A 22128-nucleotide genomic window follows, 5' to 3' on the forward strand; every position below is an offset into this window, starting at 1 on the left:
CTACCACCCAACTCGGGATTAACACGGCGTTCAAGGACTATTACAAAACACTGTACAGCCCCCCACAGCCCCTATCCGAGGTTGCATTCGAGGCCTTCACGAGGGACCTGGCCATACCTCAACTCACTGACAGGCAGACCAAAGAACTGAAGCGTACCATTACAATAGCTGAAATCAGGCAGGCAATACGAGCTCTTCCAAAGGGCAAGACTCCCGGAACAGATGGCCTACCGGCCGACTTTTATGCGACATTCATAGACCTCCTGGCCCCACGGTTGCACACTGTTTATTTGGAAGCACTACGGACAACCACCCTACCACAATCGTCCATGAAGGCATTAATCACATCCCTCTTAAAACCTGCTAAGGAAGGACTACTGATGGCCGACTACAGACCCCTGTCCCTTCTCAATACTGACTCCAAGATATTGAGCAAGGTGCTGGCTTCGAGGCTCGTGCAATACGTACCGCAGCTGAACAACCCGGATCAATGTGGCTTTGTCCCGGGCCGCAACACGGCCATGAATCTCAGGCGATTGGCCCAGCTTATGCTCGGAGACCGGGGGGACATGAACACCGGAGGCTGCATATCTCTAGACTTGAAGCAAGCGTTTGATTCCCTTAGATGGGACTATATGTTTGCCACGCTGTCCAAATTTGGGATACCACCCGAATTCCTCGCCTGGGTCAGATTGCTGTACACCATCCCCACAGCTAGAGTGCGCACCTCCAGCCATATATCAGCTCCTATAGCTATAGCACGGGGCACCAGGCAGGGCTGCCCACTCTCCCCCCTCCTCTTTGTCCTTGCCCTCGAGCCTATGCTCTGTAGACTTCGGTTGATGGCCCCCCGACATGGCATACAAAGACATGGGACGGCGCATATTGTGTCTGCTTACGCGGATGATATCATATTATATCTCCGAGACTTGAGGGGCGACTTGAGCCCTGTTTCCCAGGTCTTTGAGGACTTTAGGACGATCTCTGGCCTGACCATAAGCGAATCCAAGTCCTATGGATTCACATTTGCAGCCACAGGCCTGACTACTCCCCTGCCCTTCGCCCCCCACGAATTCCAGATGGCGGAAACCACCTTCCGATACCTGGGGATGCATATTTATAGGGAGGCTGACATGATGATTGACGGCAACCTTGGGAGGGCCATCAGAGCACTGAAACCGCAGGTACAATTCTGGCTGACACTGCCACTCTCAATACCCGGCAGAACAGCGATATCTAAGATGGTGATGCTCCCCCGTCTCCTCTACCATTTCACCAATTTACCGTACCTGATCCCAGCAGCGACATTTAAGACCCTTGACACTCTCCTCACCGAACTTGTATGGGGGCACGGCCGCAGACGTATAAGTTTGTCCAAGCTGCAGCTCCCCTCTGATGCCGGTGGTATGGGCCTGCTGGACTTTAGAGCTTACATCTATGCGTGTCAGTTACAATGGCTGGCCTTCTGGGTGGCCGGTCGCAATCTTCATGAGCTCGACATGACGGAAGAGGAACATGACAAGGGGAGAATACACACATTACTTCTGCCCAACTCGGATATACCGAGAGATGCCCCGCCTCTCCTTAGACTGGCGATAATTTACTGGCGGAAGGCATTAAAGTACACGTCCCCTAAGTCATCCTATGCCCCACGATCCTGCTCTTGGGCATCCCGTTGGGCTCGGGAACTCTCACGGAGACCTCGCTAGCGCCATGGCATGACGCAGGAGTGTCGCATGTGGGTGACCTGTTTGCGGAGGGGCACCTGTTGTCCTTTGAAGACTTTCGAGCCACACATGGCGTACCTAGGGGCTCATTCCTTTTGCATGCAGGCCTTCGCCATTATATTACACATAAATGGTCACCTGAGGGCCAGGAGCCTGTTACAAACCCTCTCATCAAGATGCACTACCTCATGGGCACGGGCGCCCACCTGACAAACTGGCTCACTGCTAGCATTAAAGAGGGGAGGGCGCTCACTCTATCGCCACTCCGGGAGACATGGGAGGGAGATATTGGTAGGCCCCTGAGAGACAAAGAGTGGGAACGTGTATTTCAGTTTCCAAAAAAGGTAGCTAGGAACCCCAAGTTCAAATTCATTCAATTGATGCTGCTACATAGAGCCTACCTGACCCCGCACCGCATACATGCGATGTTCCCTGATGCGAAAAGCAACTGCCCCCGATGTGACACTGAAGACGCATCACTGATGCACATGCTGTGGCAATGCCCCAAGTTGGGATATTACTGGACCACGGTCCATGAATCACTTGAGAGAGCGGGTGCTCTGTCCCGATCTCCTACACTAGAAGGCACACTACTGGGACTGGGACCCTCACAACGCAACAGAACAGTGGCGACACGCTTTTCAGACCTGGCCCTGTTGCTAGCGAAGCGTGCCATCACGATGAGGTGGAAGTCACCCAAACCACCCAACCCTGAATTGTGGAAGGCGGAGGTAGTACGTTGGGGTAAGGCAGAGGGAGAGGCACTGCAGCGCGAGGAATACAGAGGTCTGCGGAAAACGCCGATCTCGCTGGATTGGTTTGTCACATTGGGAGCATTTGAAACTGGGGATGAAGGGGAGGACGGGGATACATGTGACTCGCCGAATGTGGAATAAATATGTCCTGAGCCAGACTTTCATGCACTGTCACTGACTGTGGTACGCCACGATGGGGTACGAGGGAACTCGAACCACTGGCCTTTTGCCTCATTCCACCTATGTGTACAGATAGAAGAAGCTACATGTAACATCGCCATGGGTGACCCAGTTTAACAATTATTCAGTTATATGCACGTTGAGAGAGTGTCGGGAGGGTTGTTTGAGGGTGGAGGGAGGGATTGAATTGACCGTGGTTTGTTTAATTGTGACAGTTACGGTCACCACAAAATGTAAAATCAAGATGACTATGCAATCATATGTTCTAAGCAGGCACATGCATGTTTTACTCTGCTTCTTACTGAGCTTGGAAATTTATGTAACTACTATGCTAATAAATAGATTTTCAAAAAAATGATATGCTCACCCTTCGCTGTGCTGCCGGTCGCCTTGTTCCGCTCCCCAGCGTCCAGCCGTGGCGGGGGGGCTTTTTGGCGCTCCTTCCTCGGTGGGTTCCTCTTGGATGCCTTCTTCTGTGGCGTGCATTTGCGCTTCTTGGGTGCTTCATCCTCCGCTAGGTCCTCAGGTCTGTTGTCTTTCCCCAGGTCCAAATGAGGCTGGAGCCAGTCGTTTCCATAGATGGCCGATACCTCACGTATCCTCTTCAGCAGCTCTGCCACCTCTTCGGGCTGACCCTCTGCCATGGTTGTGTGCTTGTCTCTGTTGCCCCTCTGTACCTGCGTCAGGCCGTTGGTGGAGCACCGCCCGATGCGTGTGCTTTGATGGGGCTCTGAGCGTAGCTGCTTGCAGATCCTCCGATGATAGCGTTCCGCCCGATGCGTGATATCTGGCGGGGGCCGCACTCTGCCTGCCCGATTCGGCCCCACATGGTCGCGACTGGAAGGCGGAGTCCGTGCGGGCTCACTTCGCTGGTACTGTGCGAGCGGAGAGAGGTTGGTGCCTTGACCCGGGATGCGGGGATCAGGTAGGCTCCCCGCTCGTTCGGATCCTCTGTGGCGGGTCGCTGCGGAGGGAATGCGCACCGCGCCTTCTGGCGGCACCGGCGAGCGGGCGCAGCGCTCCGCTTCGCTCTACCCTGGTGCCTGTTTCCCGGCTTACCCCTACTTCTCTGGCCTCGGTGATTGTCCTCCTAGTTTGTAGCGGCCCAGTGCGCGCTACGCCTGAGGAAGTTGGCAGGGTAGGGCCGGCCGGTCACGTGATGTTACCCGGAAGTTCCTCTGCTCCTGTTCTCGGCTCTGGAGCCGTCTCCGGTATTCGGGTGTCGTGACCGCGTCCCTTGGCGCCAAAACTGGCGAGGCCGGAGCGGGGCTTCAAGATCGCGAAACCGCCGCAACTACTGCCTCGTAGCGGCCACTGCGCGCTGAGAGGCTGCTTCGTGCCGACACGAGGAGGTGGGGAGAAGCTTCGGCGCAACACCGGCTGCTGGATCCTCTTTTCCTCCGAGCCCCGGTGTTCACCGACAGGGCTTCGCCTTTCCGCTGTGCTCCTTGCTGCAATTGATGTGTTGTTGCGCCGCTCTACCAGCTCCTCGAAGAAGTTGTGTCCTTGCTGGGAGAGGCGGCGACTTAAATCCCCTGACCCCTCCATAGGGGTCTCCGGTGGACCCCTCTGATTGGGGGGTTCAAAAGAAGCCAGAGTGACCATTGGCCGCCCCTTAGGGGCGCCCAGGTCAAAGGTCACTTCCGGCCGGAGCGGGCTGGTGCGCCCTCAGCTTCCGCTGGTTTCTGGGCGCTTTAAGGCACCCAGAACCAGTTTCCCCCACCGGTGGGCACCGCGTGGGTTATGGCGCCGGCCTCTAAGCCTCCCCCCCCCCCCTGCGGGAGGGTGCGACGGCCTCTGCGATTCTAGTCACTCAGCTCTTTTGTTTAAGACAGCATCAAAGAAAGAAAATCTCATTAATGGGCGACCTAGGAACAACCAGGGAAAATCTCACAAGCAACATTGAAAGCCTGAGGTTTTGGAGAACCAAAACATAGCACTTGTCAGATTCTGAATGAGAGTAAAGAGAGTCCTCGTCACCACAACCTTCTGGGCATGAACGCTCTTTACGAAGTCTGAGCAAAGCCCGTAGGAAGCCCAATACCAGTCTTTATTACGTGTTTCACTGTATTCAAAACCACCCTGTCCCCAGACAACTCTGATAAAGAAGCCTAATCCAGTGTCAAGACCTGAACAAACGACAAGATCTTCAGCATAAAAAACAGAGAGGCTGTGGAAATTGGGATGGTGTCAGTAGAATCACTATGGGCGACCAGTGCAGAGGTTAGGGCCCCCAGCAGAGGTGGGGTTGGAGATCCCACAAGTGTCTTCAGGCCTGATGGAACAGTAGATGGAACTGGAAAAAGTCAGAATATAGCCGGCATAGACCAGATAAAAGCTACCACTTAAATGGTGTCAACATCAGGGGCTGAAAAAGCCAGAAGTGTATCTCTCAGTACAGAACACATAGGTGAAATGGAGCATCGGGATTATGCCCACCAAAAAAAAGGAAACCGGTCTGAGCATACTGTTAAGTCATTGAGTCTGGAAACAAGCTAGCCAACCAGAGGGCCTCTCCCTTGCCAGGCAGTGAAATAAACAGACAGACAAATCTTCTGTACGATGCGTCATAAACTTGGTGGGGATAGATTTTTCGAAGAACAAAGCTGCCCCTCTTTACCTGTCCGTGCCAGAAAAGAGACCTGAAAAGCACCAACGAATTTCTATCTTAATGAGGGGTCTACATGAGATAAGGGGCAATGTCTTACAATATAATTTAGTTGTACCTGTGGTCCAGAGACAATGACATTTTAAATGTATGTTTTTTTCTTTTCATAAATACTAGTGGCTAATGTTAGTAAATGTCAAAATGGCTTCTATTAATGTTAGTGAGGCTTTGAAAGGCTTCTACTAGAAGTGCACTACTATTTGCAAAGATTATATTTTGGTGGCATTTTTGCAAGAAATGCATGCTAATGATAATATTTTGACAAAAAGTTAAATGGATTAATAATATTATATCTTCACAAATGATAAATGATGATGCTTTTTTTAACCCCAATCTCAGTTAAAATATTGGATCAGCATTCCATTGCTGAGGACATGTTGAAATAATATATACTGCGGAATAAACTCCTTTTTAATGTTTACTTTCCCTTAGCTAGCCACCCTAAATTTTGTAGACATATTATTTACGAAGTGGTCTCTTTAGGGAATGAAGCAATTACTTTTTGAATGAAAGTTTCATTTAGATGATGGGACTAGTCCCTTTTCGACTGACTGACTGAAAACATTTCTAACGTGAACTCTATCAATTGGTCTTTTGATCAATTAGTCATGAAATGTTGTTTTATGTTCTTCAGGGGACACTAAAATGTTTGTTTATCCTTCAATTCAATTAAAATAAATCTAAATGCAGATTTAGCTGAGCATTAACAGAATTGAGCTATACATGGGCATTAATGTTAATACTTACATGCTCTACGTTAACTATTGTTTTTTTTGTTTTTGTAAACAGATTTTTAGTCGGTTTTCAAGGTGGCATGAGCATCGGAAAAACCGCCCAGTGGGCACATCACATGATCAAACAGTGCAAATAAAGTTCAGTGGAGTTAACCCCCGCTTATTATCATGGAGTCCCCCTTCCCCTTCCAATATCAGTCCTCTCATCGGGCAGGTAATATGTGCTACCCCCCTCTTTGAACCATCCCTCCCCATGCTCGGATCCATTTTGATTTTTCCAAGCGTCTCCTCATAATCGGCATCTTAGAAGGAGCTCTACGTTAATTATTGGTGATATTTATTCAATTTCATGCCTACTTTCTGTTGTAATTTCAGTATTTTTACTTCTTTTAATATGTATTATTATTATTAGCATTATATAACTTTGTTATTTTGTTGAAATTAAATATTTGACAAAAGTGAATAATCTTTTGTACATTCATGTGGTAAGCAATGTTCTTATTTTTTGCCTTAAGATTTAGTATTACAATTGTAATGCTTATTTAATGTGTACATAGTTCTGATATTACTTGTAAAATTATTGTATATATTATGTATTCTTTTTGCAACATATAGAAAATATTTTTAACTAAAAATGACAAGCCTCAAAAGGTCTTACATCCCATCTATCACCATCAAAATTAACAGAAAAAGCAAAAAGATGATTCATACTTACTCCACAAACTGGTTCATTGGGTATTAAATCACTTGCCACTGAATAAAACACCATTCCTTCATCATCATCGTCATCCAGGTCAATTGTTAACCTAAAAAAGAAAAAGTCCCAAACCGTTATAATCAGCCATGCTCTAATCTTAAAATGTGAGAAATTAAAGTGTTTCTGTTTTTCTCTTCAGATTCAGTGACAAGCATGTTAAAATTGTTTAGCATTCTCTTATTCTACTAATCTGTCTCGCTGCCACACATGGCGACATGAAGTCTTTACTCCTAAGAAGTTAGAAGGGGAATCGTGGCAGCCATTTTCTAAGCAAGTTTGTGCATTATCCAAAAAAGTCATTTTTGGACAATATTTCCATCCACTAATGGCTATGAGTTCCTTCACGCTTTGTCAGTCAGCTCATTTTATTATTGAGCACAAACCTAACACTTTGCCAGTTCACCTTCCCTTGACACAATAAAAGAAATGTCCTCCTGAATGTATTTGAAAATTTACTCACAGGGCAGGTTTTACAAAACCTTGAAGGTCAAGCCTTATAGGCTCTAGTGAATATCCTTGAGCTCGGTTCACTTTTCCGGGAATCCTTTGTGCAATCTGAAAAAACAGCGAAAATAATTTCATGATCCAACTAAAGCTTCATAAAACTATGTTCTTCATAATTGTTTACCAAAATTACACATATTTATACTGGATAAATACTAAAAAGAGGCTTAAACAGTACATATTTTCCGGAAAATGGCAAAACGTATCATTTTGAAAAGCAAATATTTAATGCTAAATACTAATTTTAATCAAATACTATTATTTAATACTATGATAAAATAGGAACGTAAGAAGGCGAAAATGAATAATTTGGTGCCCTTCAAAGTTCATTATCAACAATATGTTTATTTTCATTTGAATGCAATTTTTCAAACACAAAGTATTTGAGGTTTCAGATTAGTTGGAAGAAAGACAAAACGGTAGAACAGGGATGCAGCTATGAGAATGGAAAAGGAGTTACATAACATTTCATAAGATAGTAGCAAATGTTTATTTTCAAACAATTATCTAAGACATCATGGGTGATCACATGAATTATATAATGGAATCAGAGGAGTTCAATGTTTTCTCTTCCTTCTTGCAAATACATTTCCTCTGAAAATTGTAGTTTAATGGGAAGCTTGAAAGTTTATTCTTTGCAGATGCTTGCACACCTGTTTGACCTTCTCTTCTCTTCTTTGTCTATCAGATGGGATGTAATGCTTGATTTGTTATTCATGAAAACACGAGAACTGTAAAATGATAAATTCAAGTTGAATGTGCAAAATGCTGTAGTTTTAATACAAATATTGGTGAGGATTTTCTGCACAATGGTAAGAGCGCCATCCAGTGATGGATGTCACAAGAGGTTTCAAAACTCAAGCCACTATCATCAAACAAAGGAACAATCTGGAATGCTTAAATGTAGGTGATTGTTAGCGACGCAGGACTGGTTAAATATAACTGTTTTTACTCTAAGCCGGTTGGCCACCTTAAAAGCTGCAGTTTTTTTCATGCTAAGGGTCATATATGTTCAGACAAATTTGTTTGACTTTGGTGAGATAATCCATTAAAGAGTGGAGTTCTAGCTCAATTTCTTTCACATTTCCAGCACCTATACATTGAGGAAAATAAAAACTTCCATATGATTAAGGCCGGTTCCCCTAATGATTTTGCTCTGCATACATTTTCAGTATGGCAAGGTAGTCCATAGTGCCCCAGCTTATCTTTCTCTGTATAACCCTTCTATTGAATTAATGTCAGTCCGACAGTTCTGAAAGGATGGGGTACTTGCTATGGAAGAAAGCAATGGATGTTCCTTATTCTTATGGATCTATTTCTCTTCTCCCTTTTCCATCCACCATCACAGAAAGAGAAATTACCATTCAGCTCTCCTCCCTCACTGAGTGCAATAACATCCTGATGCCTCACTACAAGGAAGTGAGGCTGCTTTACTGGTTGTCACAGATGCCATCCGAATGCCATTAGAACGGGGGCAGCATTGTGCTTATTTTTTTTAAGACATTAGCACTGCTTTTAATGCTCTTTCCTATGCTCTACATTGTTATAGGTTCCACTCAGTAGGAGTTCATGAGCAATCATTAAAGTGGCTTTCACCCTCCTGACAAACCATTCTCAATTGTTTTTTTCCATGCCTTGCTGTTCAAAGGCTACTCCCTTAGTGCGTGAAGACCCTCAAGTTTCCTCACTAAAGTCGGCATTATTTAACCTACACTTGATGCCACTATCTGATCTAATCTGCAGCTATGGCTTTTCTCTAATGTCCTAAGCAGATGACACTCTGATTGCAGTCTCGTTTGTGGAAAAATCAATTGATTCCGTTCAAAAATGTAAGTACTGTAACTGTCATTTTTAGCCTTAAAATGTTATCAGTTTTTATCCGGTTTCAATCATTCTTGTTTTTAAATGGTATAAAGACATTGGACATACTAAAATGTTCTTTTGAGATATATTATGTAATATACAATCAATGAATTGTCAAAATCTGTTCATCAATGCTATACTTGTATATGAATGTCTACTATTTATGGTCTTTTATGACCGAAATAAATTTTGCTGAAATGGAAATGGAATTACTGTATGTTATGGTAACATGGATGAAAAGGTGTTGGGGTTTAACTGTCTTCTTTTTGGATCTTCACAGCAGAGCGCATTTGACAGGTACAGGGCCAGAGGAGGCCATTCAGAGAATTTTCTGTTCCCCAACAGACTTACTGTAAGAAAATTGTTTGCGTAATTGGGCTATGTTCTGTTGTTGGACACACTGGCTCACTTTTTTGTTCAAGCCACGGGCAGGGGAGTTCCTGTTTTTCTAGTTTTTCATGATTGTAGTTGGACATGGAGTAGCGACACACGGGATGGGGGATGAGCTAGGAACGGAGAGGTCTGGCTGCCCGTATAAATGGCTCTTATGTACTCATGGCAATGGATGCGACCTATAATGTATTGACCTGGAACATCAGGGGTATGACTATATCCATGATGCACCACAGAGCACAAGCATTTCTTATATGAGGACACATACACATAGCCTGCAATCAGGAGTCCCACCTTAAAAAGGAAGAACTAGCCACGGTGGCGAAACGTTGGTGGGGTCAGGTGTTTGGGATTGGGTGTTCCGCATTTGCCAATGGGGTGTTGATTAGGGAAGCCCCGGGAGTACCTTTTGTGCTTAGTAGGGTGGTGATTGACTTGGAGGGAGGTATGTAATGATGAAAGGTATGCTGGATGGCAGACCGCTATTGGTAGTGGCGGTGTATGCCCCTAATGGGGGTTCTTTGACACTTTATCCCCAGCCTTGCTCAATGATCCCAAATTCTTGGGTTCTGGGGAGAAGACTTTAATTGCATTCACTGTACAGAGGCAGATCGCTCAGTACCTTCCCTTTTGGGAACACAAAGTATCAAGGTGATGCAGCGCTCTCAGCAATGGACAGAGGCAGTACCATTACACAATGTGTGGTGGGTGGGACACCCAGAAGAGACAGAGTTTTCTTACTTCGCCCCGGATCACCAGGTGCACACTGGGCTTGATTAGGTCTTCGGGAATGTTATGTTCTGGCCCAAGGTAGTCAACTTGGAATACCTAGGGCAGACATTATCTGGTCATATCCCACTGTGTGTTTCTTTCCAGTGGGAGTGGGGGAGGGGGCACACTCAGATCCCTACCTGGAAGTTGCATTCAGAGGCACACACATACAGCAATATTTTGAGTAAAATGAAGGGTCTGTGGAGAATAGATGGACTGAATGGGGCGCCCTGAAGGTGGTCATGAAAGGACCCTGTATTAAAACAACATTGAGGACCATATCATCTATGCTGACACCACGGGCAGCTCCGGGAGGCTGAAAGGGAAATGGCGAATGATATGGGGGCATTACAACACCTCTGGGTCCTGCAGATGTGACATAGGGATCTACGTCAAAAACTTAGCAACATCGACTACAAAGGATATCTGGCCCACCATTATGCTGGTGAGCTACAAACCGGGGTGTATACTGGCATGGCTACTGCAGTTGGAAACCCCCAGAATCTTGGTTGGGGCAATCCGAAACAGTAGTGGGCGCACCGTGAACACTCAGGCAGACATTAATGCAGTGTTTGTGGACTATTATGATGTCTTGTATGCCCCCTCCCCCTCCCCAGACCTTGCTCAGGTCTAGGAATTTGTTAAGTCAGCTTCCCTTCCAAAGCTGCATCTGATGCGGGTGCGGGGCCTGGGGGAACCTCTGCAAGTGGAGGAACTGCCGGCAGCTATTCAACAAATGGCTTTTAATAAAGTGCTGGGCACTGATGGGTTCCCCTGGAATACTATGACACATATAGCACAACTCTCACTTCTAACCTTTTAGATATGTACCGAGAGGCGCACCGGGTGGGACTCCTGCCTGAGTATCTCCATGAAGCCCTCATTGTTGTACTGACTAAACTGCGCAGAGAACCTCTGGAGGTGAGCTACTATCACCCACTATCGATGTTGAACATAGATTATAAGATTTTAAGCAAGGTACTGGTGAATAGGTTCCTGCTGGTGCTGTTTACACTGGAGTACCCAGACCAGAATGGTTTATTTCCCATAGGTGCACTTTCCTTACCACCCGCAGACTATGCCAATTAATAGGGGCCTTGAAGTAGGCGATCAACATCCTGGTGGCGGTGTCCTTGGGATGTTCCTACCTGTTGCTGGTAGTGAAGAGTCTAGGGTTGGGCCCTGAATTCCTAGGCTGGATTATACTGCTCTACACAGCTCCACAGGCTAGGGTGAAGACAGAGCCATTCTATTTGCCCTGGTGATGGAGCCCCTAGCCTGTCTATTGAGGGCTCAGGGCTGATACTGGGGGGTGACCATAGAGGCGGATTAGCAAATAATTTCCTTTGATGCCGACAACGCTCTTATATACATCCAAGAACACCAACAGGTACTGCCAGCTTTGTTTGAGTTATTGGAGTGCTTTGGGGTAACCACAGAATTATCTGGAGATAATCTTGTTTGTTCCTGCTATGGCGAGTGGAACGATCGGAAAGTGCAGAGCTGCCAAAAGAGCGGTTACCATGATGCATGGGCATCTTTCGCTACCTCGGGATAAATGTGTTTCACTCTGAAAGGGATCTCCTTGATAGTAATTTAGGCAGAGTGTTGGCAGCAGTGCACTGGTCCCTGGCTTTCTGGTTGCGCCACCCCTCTAAGCCTATGTGACGTAACATGATAGCAAGATGCTGGTTCTACAGCATTTTCTGCATCTGTTCATAGCCTTACCAGTAGTACCCACACATTCCTTCTTCAGGGCATTGAGGGTTCTGGTTTTGGATTTGGTTATGTTATGTTAATGTATTTTGTAGAGCGCACATATACCAAAAGAGGTGTCTTGGTGCTGTGCCTGAACGGTATCTGGCAGAAAAACAAAGAAAAAATACCTACTTAGAGACACCAGGGAACAGCCAGGCCTTTAGTTGCTTTCTAAAACTAATTAGATTAGTCTGTTCTCTAAGGTGGTCTGGCAGTGCATTCCTCTATTCACAGATCGTGTGGGAGAAACCCCTACCTCCCCAATTGATGCTGGGAACCACTACCCTGTTGGCAGTCGAGAATCGCACATTACGCATGAGTATATACCACTTAAAGGTCACTTGGAGGGAGAGAGGGCCAACCTTGTGAAGGGCCTCATGGACCCAGCAAAGGGCGTTGAATATAATCCGCTCCCCCACAGGTAGCCAATGTAAATTGTGAATGCCCTGAGTGATAGAACTGAATTTTGTGATATTCAACAGAACTCGGGCAGACACGTTCTGGAGTATTCGCAACTTACTGAGTATGCACTGCTGATAGTCCACGTGCAGAGCATCACAATAATTGAGTCTCGAGATAACCAAGGCCAAAATTACAGTTTTCTTTAGCTCAAAGGGTAAAAAAGGAAGGATTTTTTTCTGCACCTTCAAGCAGAAGCTACCTGATTTACATGATCAGAAAACACCAACTTGGTGTCAAAGATGACCCCTAATTTCCTCTTTTTTTGAACTGGTATTGGGAGAGAGCCCAAATTGGAGGGTCACCAAGTTGTACTCCAGAAGGAGGAATCATTGCCAAAAAGCATTACCTAACTTTTCTCCGAGTTGAATTTAAGCAGTTTTTTAGGATCCAGTCCACAAAAGCTCTCGTACATAGATTAAATTGGCGAGCAACTATTTCAGGATTCTAAGAGATCAACACCACTATCTGGGTGTCGTCTGCATATGAGAAAACTGAAAAGCCAAAGAAACTGATAAGCTCAATGAGGCGAGTAATGAGAAGGTTCACCAACAAAAAGTGGTCAACCGTGTCGAACACGGCTGAGAGATCAAGCAAAATGAAGGCTCCATTGTCGACAATGGTGCTGATTTGCTCAGTTGCATCTAAAAGCACTGATTCAGTGGAATGCTTTGGTCTAAAACCATATTGGACAGGATCAAGAATACGCCAGGATTCCCGCAAGGCCATGATATCCATATTCAAGCTATTTTCCTGAATCTTAGGTGAAAAAGGGAGCCAGAAAATAGGCCTATAGTTTTTAACTTCCATGGTGTTAAGAGATGGTTTTTAAGGAGAGGTAATATAGATTCTCTCTTCCTAAGGGGTAACATCCCAGGACAGTATTTTATTTAAGGGTGTTGTAAGGTGTTTGATACAGTATTATCTAGCAGATGAAGAATTGTAGAGTACAAGGGTCCAATGGAGCATCCGATTAAGCAGTTTGAATTAATTTAGTCACCCTATCCTCTGTAAAAGGGGTGAAGGTGGTATGCAGTGCTGGCTTTTGTATTATAATGGAGGAGATGGTAACCTCTGGTACCTACTTGCTCACTGAGGACTCAGTATTTCCAGCCTGATCAGTAAACTCTCTTAAAATATTGGTAACTTTGGAGAGGAAAATGTCCGCTATTTTGTCACAAAGTGACTATTCTGGGGTCAAAGAATTTTTCAAGCTGAACTTGGACAGACTATTAACTGTTTTGAAAATCTCTTTTGCTGAATTTTTTGCAGAGTTGAGTTTATCTGTAAAAAAGGTGGTTTTAGAAGCATTTATTGTCCTTGTATAGTCTTTGATCATAATTTTGTATTTTATTTTTTCATCAGAGCTGTAATTAACCCTCCGCAGCTGTTCCTGACGCCTACATTTTTGCCTATATGACCCTCCACTTACCCCCTCTTGGGAGAGGGTAAGTAGAGGGTCTCACCGTGTTCCAACGACCCCTGATGGCGGGATGAATTAACGCCACCCGAACTTCAGAAAATGTGACGTTAACTCCGTAATTATTTTTTCTTAAGGTGGTCATCTGAATTGGGCACTGCCCCGTCACCAAAGAAATGAGCACAAACAATTGGGAGTAATTATTGATGTCATTTACTGAGCAAATTAACATGCTTATCTTTTTATTCTTTTATTTTTTGGGTATGCTACTCCAAGTACTCCCACTGCTTTTGTTAGGCCAGGCCAAGACGGCCAGCCAAGCAGTCATGCGCAATTGGAGTATGCAAACCACTCTTCCCCCTCTGCCTCCAGTCCTGCCCCACCCAAAACCAGTCCCGAACATGCGAAAAATAAAATGATAATACCTACTAACATTTTATTTTTCCTGCTCAAAGAGCAGTGGGGTGAGCAGTGGGGTGACGCTCCTCCGCCTTAGCGAAGGAGCCTCCGTTTTCAACAAAATTATACCACAAGAATATGGGAACAATACAAACAACCAAAACCAGAGCAGTGGTTGTTTCCAAAAATGTGTTTCCATGCACCACATCTATTCTTGTATCAAAAACTGACCCAAGGATGCATTTCATGCTAGAATATAGTTCAAAATGACGGATTTGCATTTTTTGTAATTTCTCATAATTTTACCGAAATTTCACATAATTATGCAAACACAAATTATGTGAATTTTGCACACTCCTACAAAGAACCACCACGTAAAAAACTCACAAAGAATACGGGTGCATAGTCCACTAGTGGTCTCTGTCTCTATACTGCAGACAGAACAATTTAAAAATAAACACGGCAAAAACAAAGGCAATGATAATCTCGCGACAAACAAAGAGAAATGGTGAATGGAACATTGAAGGCAAACCTATTGAGATAGTGACCTCCTACAAGTATCTAGGAGTGTGGATCGATCACAAAGGATGGCCCTCCGCTCACATCACTGTAATGCAAGGTATGGCTCAATCTTTGGAAGGCATTTTCTGTAGAGCCAGGAAAGCCATAAGCTCACCTGGCCTCACTCCCTTAATTCGATTAATGGGGGCACATTTTTTACCGTCTGTAGCCCATGGAGCAATAGCCTTCAAAGATAAGATGATAACATGGCTGGATAGAGCTCAGTCAGCCTGTTTTCGTAAAGTCGTTTTCCTACGGAGAGCTACCTCACATGCGCAAATACGTAAGGAATTCAACCTTTCATCCCAAAAGTGGATCCTAAAAGCTAGATTCATAGCGTATAGTATACAAGCTAAACTAGCCCTGGGCAACGCACTAATGAAAAACATCTGGATAATGGTAAACACCCAAGGGTCCACATGGTGTGAATTTCTAGCGCATTGTGTTGAGGCACTGGAAGCAAAGGAATTATGGTCAGCCCCCCTACCTATATCAGCGGCCGCAAGACTTTTAACAAAACAGGCAAAGTACTGTCTGCCGACAGTGATATGCAGACTTTGAAAAACTTAAGTCATGGAAGCTGGGCACCAAAACTTTAGAGTAGTGGGACCTTGCCACACTATCTGTCCTCTCGCTTAAAACCAATAATGAAACGTCAATTAATGAAACAACGGTTCGGATTGATTCCATTGTTGGCCTACAAATATGGGCGAGGGTACAAAGAGGCTGTAACTACTAAGTGCCGAGCATGTGGAGCTGTAGAGGAACCCTTAACTCACATACTGTGCATCTGCTAGAAACTTCGAACACTGGGAATATACTGGCTTCATCCTATTTGGCATATTTTAAATATATGGACATGTCAAGCTGCCCTGGTCGAGTGCATGGAAGGTGAATCAGTGCAGCTGAAATATTTGATGGCAGTAAAGGCAGTTTTGGACTCCGACTAACACACCGAACTATAATCCATAATGCTGTGCCAGTTGCTTAAGCGGTGTTTCAACCTTTAAAATTATTAAGCAACCGATCAAACACACTTTTTTATTGACTTTTTATAATCGGACCTGATGTACTTTTTTTTTGTTGGCATCATTGCAATGATTTTAATTAATTGTGCAATAAAAATGATCTTATCTTATCTTGTGGTGCAAAAGTACATGTATACTTGAATGCATTTATGTTGAAAGCAGTCCTCCTCTTTGATTTCATTAGCTTAAGAAGCAGTTTACCTTCCAAAACAAAAATTCCTCTGAGTTGAGTTTAGAAGAGAGCCATAGAAGACACCACCTAAAATACACCAGCCCCAAAAACTCGGCCAAATAACTTTTCCAGGTTCTCAAAAGCCAATTACATACACTGCAGCACTCTCGTTTGGCGGTGCAACCCAGAGATAACCACCTTGTGGAATCACAAAGGCACATACATAATTAACAAGGAAATGAGTTACACTACATTTTACGTTTGATTTTAAACATGTAAAAGATTTAGTGAATCAATATGTAATTAGTAGTAAGAGTGAGATCTTTGGAATATTCTGTAGCAAAAACATCAAATTACAGAAAGAAAGAAAAATTACCTTAGAGTCCAAACTCATGAAACCCAGCGCGAACCCCGAACACTCAATTTTATTGATCACTTCCGTCAACATAAGAGGGGTGAAGGAAATGTGGATGGATCCGCTGCTCCGAGCAGGAATGGTCTGTTGAAAAGAAACAAAATGAGGAGGGTAAACAACGATGGACATGAAAGAAAGACACCCATGAGTCATGGTGACATTCAAGACAAAGACCCTGCTGCATAGACAGCTCTGGTACTGTGCCAGGGACCACGATTAGTGGAGGTTACCACATAGGTATGCAATGTTACTGTGTAGAGTACGCTGAGCTGGGGCGCCTCGCACTGTTATGTCTAGAAGTTATGACATTACTGCCTTCGAATTTTCAATACCACAACACACTCAGCACTTGGACCATTGCTTCACAGAGCCATCACACAACACCATTCTCCCATTCAAACCTATTACACAATATGTTGGGCCTCATTATGCTCAGAACCACTTGCTGTATTTACTGTTGCACAAATTTGCCCCACCACATGGATTTGTATTTTCTACATTTATCTGCAAGAATGTGTCAACTTGAAAATACATTTTATAAAAAGTGAGCAAATTCTGTACATAAGAACCTCGCAGCCAGTGGTTATGTAAACTGAATGGAGTATGGGAATGAGGTTAACGAGTAAAAGCTCTTACAAATTTGAACCCGTAACTTTAAACTTCAGGGATTACGAGGGCAGTGGGAGTTGATGAGGGTGCCGGTAGGTTTTCATTGCGTCTCTTCTGTGGTCATGAGGTGAGCCTTCAGGATCTGGTAAATGCAAGAACAGAATAGACTGTTCTCGGGTCGAAGGGTAGAGTGTCCTAATGCAGTTGGCAAGGATTGGGATTGCTCCCATTTTGAAAGCTTGCCACAGAAATTTAGGAGCATCTAGAACAGACATGCAGGTTTGCAGACCGTAGATCACGTGTTGGCGTTTAGATGCGGATGTTCTTTGTGACATATGGTGATGCCAGGTACTGGGTTTCGGAAGAAGGTGAGAAACTGAACACAGCCTAACGGGGCCAAAAATGTGCTGCTCTAAAGATGTGCCTGTGTCAAAGAGAAGAAACTAAGAAAACTGCCATATGGCCCTTCGCCGCCATTCCAAAAATTAACCACTCGATGAGCCAGGGCCTGGGTGTTGGTGCAACTCTATAGATTTTATCCCCCGGGTGAAGGAACATTAACGGGTTTCTCTCTCCATGCTTATATTCTGCTCCAGTCAGAGTTAACAGAGAGCTAATCAAGGGGCACAGAAAAGCCATGTTTTAAGATGTTAAAGGTGGTAGTAGTAGAACGGTTGGATGGGACTAGAACAACATTCCCCCTAGGATTGATGGGACCCATGTTATAGGAAGCTGTACGTGCTATTGACAAAGCCTTGAAAGGGCACCACTTGCAAATAGAAAGCCAGCGTAAAGCTTCAAGATGTTGATGCACTGACTCACGACGTGGCAAGTTCAAGATTAAATGAGCTACAGCATTTTGCGCCATTTGAGTTTTGTTGATGATATACTCAGGTAAACTAAATAAAAGTTTGTAGTGTGGAAATCGAAGAGGGGATATCGAGGTCACACAACAGGGTAACCAGAATATCACGGACCAAAGTATTGAGAAGGGGAATGCACATAGGGAGGCGTAGATTTAGCATTCTAAATTCCACATTTACATAGCTTGAATATGCATCTTGTCAAAGTATGTATATGTGGACTTAGGTATAGAAAATATTTACATACTTACCTGTCGATATTTTGGTCCTTGGTATTGTCGTCACAATATTGTTAGACCTCGATATTTTGAAACCACAACTACATAAAGGGACTTGCTGTAATCGGTGAGTAAAGTTACTAAGGACAGTTTTGGTTGAAGCAGAGGGGGAAAGACTTACAGAGCATTCAAAGAATTACAAACCAGTAGAAGCAACCTAAGAGATCTGAGGTGCAAATGACAAGTTGGCATCAAGTAAGATGCCTAGATTTCTGGTGCAGAACATGGGAATCTGATGGTCAACAGACAGATGACAAAATGGAATACCAGAATCCAAATTAAAGAAACCCTGTTTGATTAGCTGTAAGCTTTAAACAGCCACTGTTCATCCATGTGACCATAGATGACAAACAAGCTAAAAACCGGTCTTCAGAGTAAGATGTATTGTTTGAAATAGAAACCACAATCAATGCTTAATCTGCATGGGACATGATGTAAAATCCATATGATTTGAGGAGCGCAGAAAGAAGAGAAATAAACACAGGGCTTAATGAGGAGCTCTGGGGGACTGCACATTTTGAAGCAAAGTTTTAGGACTGAAAAGGCTCTAACTAAACACATTGGGTTCTTTCAAAAGGGAAGATTCTAGCCATCTAAAAGAAGAATTACATATCCAGACATTTATGAGCTGTTGAATAACAACACCAAGTCAAAGGCCACGTTCAGATTTAGCAGGACCGGAGCAGCAGCACTACGTTGGTCCAGGTTGGTCCTAAAATCCTTTTCCACAGCCAGAAAAGCGGGTTCTGCACTATGGTGAGCCCAAACACCAGATTGCGTTCCGTCCATTAGATTACTGGTTTCCAAATACTTGGAAGGAAGAGAATTAACGTGTCTCTTTATCAATTTGGTCTCAAAAGGAAGAAGAGAGATAGGTCTAGAATTTGTTAATATTTCCAGATCAGATAAATGTTTTTTGAGAAGTGTTATAATAGAAGCGTGTTTCCAACAAGAGGGTACAATGACCCTGTGTAAGAAGGTGGTTTATTATTTGGGGTGGGAGATTATCCACCTCAAGGAATAATCATATGCATTGTCAGCGTGAACTGTAAAAGTCACTAAATAATTCTGAGCTCAACCCACTGATAGTTATGACACAGAGCAGATAGGCTTAACTTATTTCAATATGCAAATTATTTGTGCAGTACTAAAACATTACTAAAGCCAAAATACAAAACAATAAACATTGAAAACCGAATTAAAAAGAAAAGAGTAAACCATAATAAACAAAATGATACGAAAATGACAAAACTCCATTAAGGGGAATCAAAGATATGAATGTTGTAAAGTTTTAAATATAAATGGAGCCAAAAAGCACAAAGTACCAATGATATTCAATGGCAGGGATAGATCAGAGCCTAGGCTTGATTTGAGGCTGGGTGCGATGGAGGGTGTGTCCGATGCTCCAACAACTGTCTGATTTTACATCCTGATTTTAGTCCTTTAAGCCCCAATCCATCACCAGAGTACACTTCTAAAGCCCACCAGGACCTCATTGGAGGAACTTGGAGACTCCCAATGTGTCACACAGAGGCCAACAGCAGGGTCCAAACCAGGTCCAGTAGCCACTGGTTGGCAAATGACTCTTGTTGCTTGATGTCTCCCTGTAGCTACACAGGATGTCAACCAACTGGCTCTTGAAGTCTTGACAGGTACAGGAAGGAGCAGATCTAGTCCGTCAGGACTCCCCTTAGCTCACAGGCTGCAGGTCCAGCCTTCTTCTGTTCTTCCTTAGGTGCAGCAGTGTTCTGAAGTAGGTACCTGGAGGAGCCACATTTCTGCCTGGCACAAGCTAGTGGGTAAGAAGTCAGTGTTCCTGGGAACGCCCTACAAATGGAGTATATGTTCCTTGAACTACCCTACCCACTTTGGGAATTTTCTAAATGGCAAACGTCTTCAACCACACTCCGCTTAGGCTCTCAGGACTAGTGGTGTGTGCTGGGAGTTTACTGTGGTAATCATAGTGTCCTTCCACATTTAACACCAAATCCAGTTAGAAACAGCCACAGTGCCCTCAATGAACCGTGACAGAAGACTGTTAGGACAAAGCAGGGTTCATCAACAACCAGACAGTGGATTAATAAGAATTGTCTTGCCATCCTGTTCCCTTATTCTCTAGTGGGCCCCCAGTATTATATTTACACCCAGCTGATCTGTGAAGCAGTATTTGCCACTCAGTAAGATTTAACTCTGTCGGAAAGGATACTCATAGCCCCTATCCTTCTACTGATCTCAAAGGAGTCATCCTTGTCCATTCAGGTTGACCTGGCAACCACAGTGATGCATTGTATAGCTCCTGGACGGAATTTCACGCCTCATTTACACCTATTCAAAAGTTAGTTACTGGCTGTAAGAAGTTGGAGAACAAATTAAAATCAGCCTGCAGGCACCACAGGCAGGTAAATGTATATTTCTAAAAGTTACTTTCCTTAACATTTATTAAAAATCTGACTTTGCAATGGATTTTTTTTTACAAGTATTAAAAATTATTGTTTAATTATTTTTCTAGCTAGTCTCATTCAGTAGTTACTTTATTAGGATTTTAATCTGCACTCTTGTTTTCTACATAGGACATTTAAGCCTGCCACAGTAATATTTAGTGTGCAAATCACTGTAAGAACATGTTAACGTTGAATGTCTACATGTCTACTTTTACATACCATGCACTCTGCCTTATGGGCTATAAGGCCTATGTGGGGGTGAATTATAAATATTTAAAAGGAGATTTTGAACTGTCTAAAGGGTTTATTTGGACAGGTTGTTTGCACTATTTAAACTGTTGCAGTCAGACTAAAATGGTAGGCCTGAAGCCATGTTTTACACTCTCACTGTAGTGGATGGCACAATATGTGCTGCCGTCCACTAGTGATATTTAACATACAGGACCTGGGCACATGTTATACCATATACCAGTGATGTATATATGAGTTAAATGCAAGTTAAATATACCAATTAGGAATATGTCAATTCAACCATGTTTAAATGAGGAGCACGGGCACTTACCACTGGTTAGCAGGGTTAAAGCGCACAGAGTTCTAAGGCCCACAAAAAGCAAAAAAAATAAGGGGTGCAACGCAAAAAGGCAGATTTCCTACACCGTGCCAAATGACAGAAATGCATGACTGAATCAATGAGAAAATCAGAAACCAGAGATTTCACCTGAGATTAACAAGAAAGCCCTATTTCACCCCTGTAAGGAGGGCCTGCATCTAACTAGTAGCAATAGAACTAAATTCAGAAAGATTGGGCGGTGTAGTACTGGCTGATGACAATACATTACATTGCCTATGATTCCTGTTTCTGTGAGAAGAATAACTTGCTTCAATCGTCCAAATATTTCCTAGAAAAATAACGCTAGCCTATCACATAGTCCTTGTGAAGGACAACTATTGTTAAAACACGCAGAAAGTTTAATAAGACTTCACAATAGTGTCAATTCTAGTAGAATAAAAAGTCACTCTCATCATGCAAACTAATCGCGAGGCTGTTTAAAGGACCTTTTGTACTTTTCTTTGGCTCTAGGACAACATGATTTCCTCCACAAACATTCAAGTACCTTGCAGTGTAGTTTAATGATTTTCAGCTCCCGTGTACACTAAGGGTCCGACAGCATTTTCTAATGTGAGATCATGGAAGGTTTAATTGGAGCAATCTTATCTAAAGCTATTCAAATCTAGCTATTAAAGTCTGATGCTACCTCTTCTATATTTACGGGAAAATTGGGAGGTGTCATTTTAAAGGCTGTGCTCAGCATTTCATTACTGTTTCTAGTCCAGTTTGAGTAGTTTTTTCAGATGGAAAATACTTGGCAGAA

The 22128-nt window shown here is 43.8% G+C and overlaps 1 protein-coding gene across 1 annotated transcript in view; it reads right to left on the minus strand.

The window, feature by feature from the left end:
• DLEC1 (DLEC1 cilia and flagella associated protein) overlaps positions 1 to 22128 on the minus strand; it is a 712951-nt gene that overhangs the window by 91474 nt on the left and 599349 nt on the right. Inside the window, exons 32-34 of the mRNA XM_086940885.1 lie at positions 16526 to 16648; positions 7282 to 7376; positions 6780 to 6870 (exon numbers count right to left, since the gene is read on the minus strand). Of these exons, the coding sequence (XP_086797011.1) occupies positions 6780 to 6870; positions 7282 to 7376; positions 16526 to 16648 (309 nt within the window). The remainder of the gene's footprint in view (positions 1 to 6779; positions 6871 to 7281; positions 7377 to 16525; positions 16649 to 22128) is intronic.

This window comes from Lissotriton vulgaris, chromosome 10, assembly GCF_964263255.1.
Source record: "Lissotriton vulgaris chromosome 10, aLisVul1.2, whole genome shotgun sequence".
NCBI classification, from domain to species: domain Eukaryota; kingdom Metazoa; phylum Chordata; class Amphibia; order Caudata; family Salamandridae; genus Lissotriton; species Lissotriton vulgaris.